The sequence below is a fragment of the Emydura macquarii genome, unplaced genomic scaffold (assembly GCF_026122565.2).
Source record: "Emydura macquarii macquarii isolate MOO-44397 ecotype Brisbane River unplaced genomic scaffold, CSIRO-AGI_Emac_v2 contig_1426, whole genome shotgun sequence".
Lineage (NCBI taxonomy): Eukaryota > Metazoa > Chordata > Testudines > Chelidae > Emydura > Emydura macquarii.
This window is the reverse complement of record NW_027131563.1, coordinates 1-2,610: the sequence shown is the minus strand read 5'-3', so window position 1 is coordinate 2,610 and position 2,610 is coordinate 1. Positions and strand designations below refer to the sequence as shown.

At 44.4% G+C, this 2,610-nt stretch overlaps 1 gene segment (V, D, J or C); it reads left to right on the top strand.

Annotated features, from left to right (window-relative positions):
• Positions 1-440: 440 nt before the first annotated feature.
• On the top strand, positions 441-748 carry LOC137156303 (immunoglobulin kappa variable 3-15-like; the record flags this gene model as incomplete). The annotated part of the segment is given in 1 exon segment: positions 441-748. A coding segment is annotated over 1 exon segment (308 nt), but the record flags the coding sequence as incomplete, so codon positions are not given.
• Positions 749-2,610: the final 1,862 nt, after the last annotated feature.

Here is a 2,610-nt window from a genome sequence, read left to right as displayed (position 1 = left end):
GCTCACTGCCGTCAGCGACAGTCATATGCTCAAACACAGGGCCGTATACCAGCCTTGCTCTGCACGGGGGCACAGAGAACAGACATTGACACAGAGCAAATGCTTTGCATATTTCCACCCGAGTGACATTTCCCTGCTGACGGGGCTGATATAAAGGTTCCCTTTTTATGCCATGCACTCCTGTGTCTGCCTGTCTAAAAGCATCAAGATGATCTCACAGACTCCTCTCATCTGGCTGTTAGTGCTCTGGATCCAGGGTAAGAAGCAAAACAAAAGTGATATTGGTTTCCAACAATGTGCTACCAAGGTTAACAATGTGAAGATATCGATACGTGTACACCACAAGGATAAGTGCATTACAAAGGTGATCAGACAGATAGAATAGCCAATATTACATGCTCATAATGTATTTCTTTTAATTTTAATCATTCTCCATGCAGATTCCACTGGGGACATTGTGATGACTCAGACTCCAGAATCCCTGTCGGCATCTCCAGGGGACAGAGTCACCATCAACTGCAAAGCCAGTTCCAGTGCTTATGGCTACATGGCCTGGTACCAACAGAAATCAGGCCAAGCTCCTAAGCTCCTTATCCACAGAGCGTCCACCCGCCCCTCTGGGATCCCCGACCGGTTCAGCGGCAGTGGGTCTGGCACTGATTACACATTCACAATCAGCAGAGTGGAAGCGGAGGATGCTGGAGATTATTACTGCCAGCACTATAACGGCTACCCTCTCATACAGTGATAGAGACCAGCACAAAAACCTCCCTGCTCTCAAGTTTCTCTTGTTCAGTGCAACAGCTGCTTCCTGAAGAGACACGGGATCAGTTAAACTGTTGCTCTCACAAACAACAGCCCTCTGTCTCTCAGACTTCAGACACTTCACCCAACAGCCCAGTTCTCCCACTCAGCCATAGAGCTCTCACCCTCACATACCCGGTGATTCACTACACGTTACAATCAGCAACTTCCCTTCCACTGTTCATGTCTATTTGCTCTAAATAGGTATGTGCAATTTCCCACTGACAGGATTATACAATCCTAGAATCTTTTGGATAAGTTTATATATAGCCCATACTATGTCACACAACTTACTAATGACGACTCCTCATGATCCTGCCCAACAGTGAAACCAGGTCTTGGTCACAACAGGATTTCTACAGACTAATAGGAAAATGGTGTCAGACACATCTGCATTACATGCATTGTACAGTGACAAATACACAGCTACCTAGGAACACAAAATTGCCACTACACTACATATTGCAAGAACACAGGTTAGCGGGTCAGAAGGAACCCAGGGCTCCCCCCTACATTATGACATTCCTAGTCTACATGACAGCTGTAAAAGGGGATAGCTGATATTTGTAAAATGAACTTTTTATTGGTGTATGGACAAGGCATAAGAAATTCTCACCATAAAGCAAAGCATCCCTGCTTCCTTCCCTGAAAGTCCTTATGAACGGAAGAATATAAATACTGAAAATAAATCCAGATTGATTACAAGTGACCAGTGATTAGCATGAGCAGATAGTAAATGTGAAATACAGGGACAGGGGGTGGGAGGTAATTGGTACTTATATAAGAATAAGCCCCGAATATCGGGTATGTTCCTATAAAATTGGGACATCTGGTCATCCTAGCAGTGACACAGACATAGGACACACAGTGGACAGGCAAACTAAAGCTGATTCTCATGGACACCAGTGCAGAGCAGAAGTAACTCTACTGAAGGCAATCATGTTACACTGTTAAACCAGTGCCAAGAGAGGGGAGACTCAGGGCAAGAGAATAGAAGAGTTGTGTGGGCAACTCTCACTGCCATTAAATGGTATTTTCACCTTCCCTGCTGTCTCTGCACTGGGCCACAGGGAATGCACATTTACATAGAGATGTTTTGCATACTTCCACCGAGTGACATTTTCCTGCTCTATGGGGCTGCTATAAATGTTACAGGTTAGTGCTTTTTGTTCCTCAGCTCAACATCCTTCAGTCTAGAAGCATCAAGATGATCTCACAAATCCAACTTCTCTGCCTCTTTGTGCTCTGGATTCAAGGTAAGTAAAGCAACAAGTGAGAGGTTAACTTAAAATAATTTGTTTCCGAGATGTAGATGACAATAGCGTGGCTCTTAAATCCTGACAGCCAGATACCTTCTGTCTAAATCACATTCAATTGATGAGTGCATTTGTTTCTTGAGACCATAATAGCTCTTAATTCCAGCAAGTGTCAGCAGGTGTGAATGTAACTACACTTTTAAAAAGAGAACCTGATACTGAAATTACATTGTCCCTTTGTTAAACTGTATTTGATTAAATTGACTTTATGTTCCTTGATTTTAATTTTGTTCTCCATGCAGGATCCAGCGGGGACATCCTTGTGACTCAGACACCGGAATTCCTCTCAGCGTCACTAGGAGACACAGTCACGATCAGCTGTAGAACCAGCTCCAGTGTTGGTAGCTACATGGCTTTATACCAGCAGAAACAAGGACAAGCTCCTAAACTTCTTCTCTACAGCACTAACGCTCGCCCCTCCGGGATCCCAGACCAGTTCACTGGCAGTGGGTCAGGCACTGACTTCACCTTTAAAATCAGCAGGGTTGAG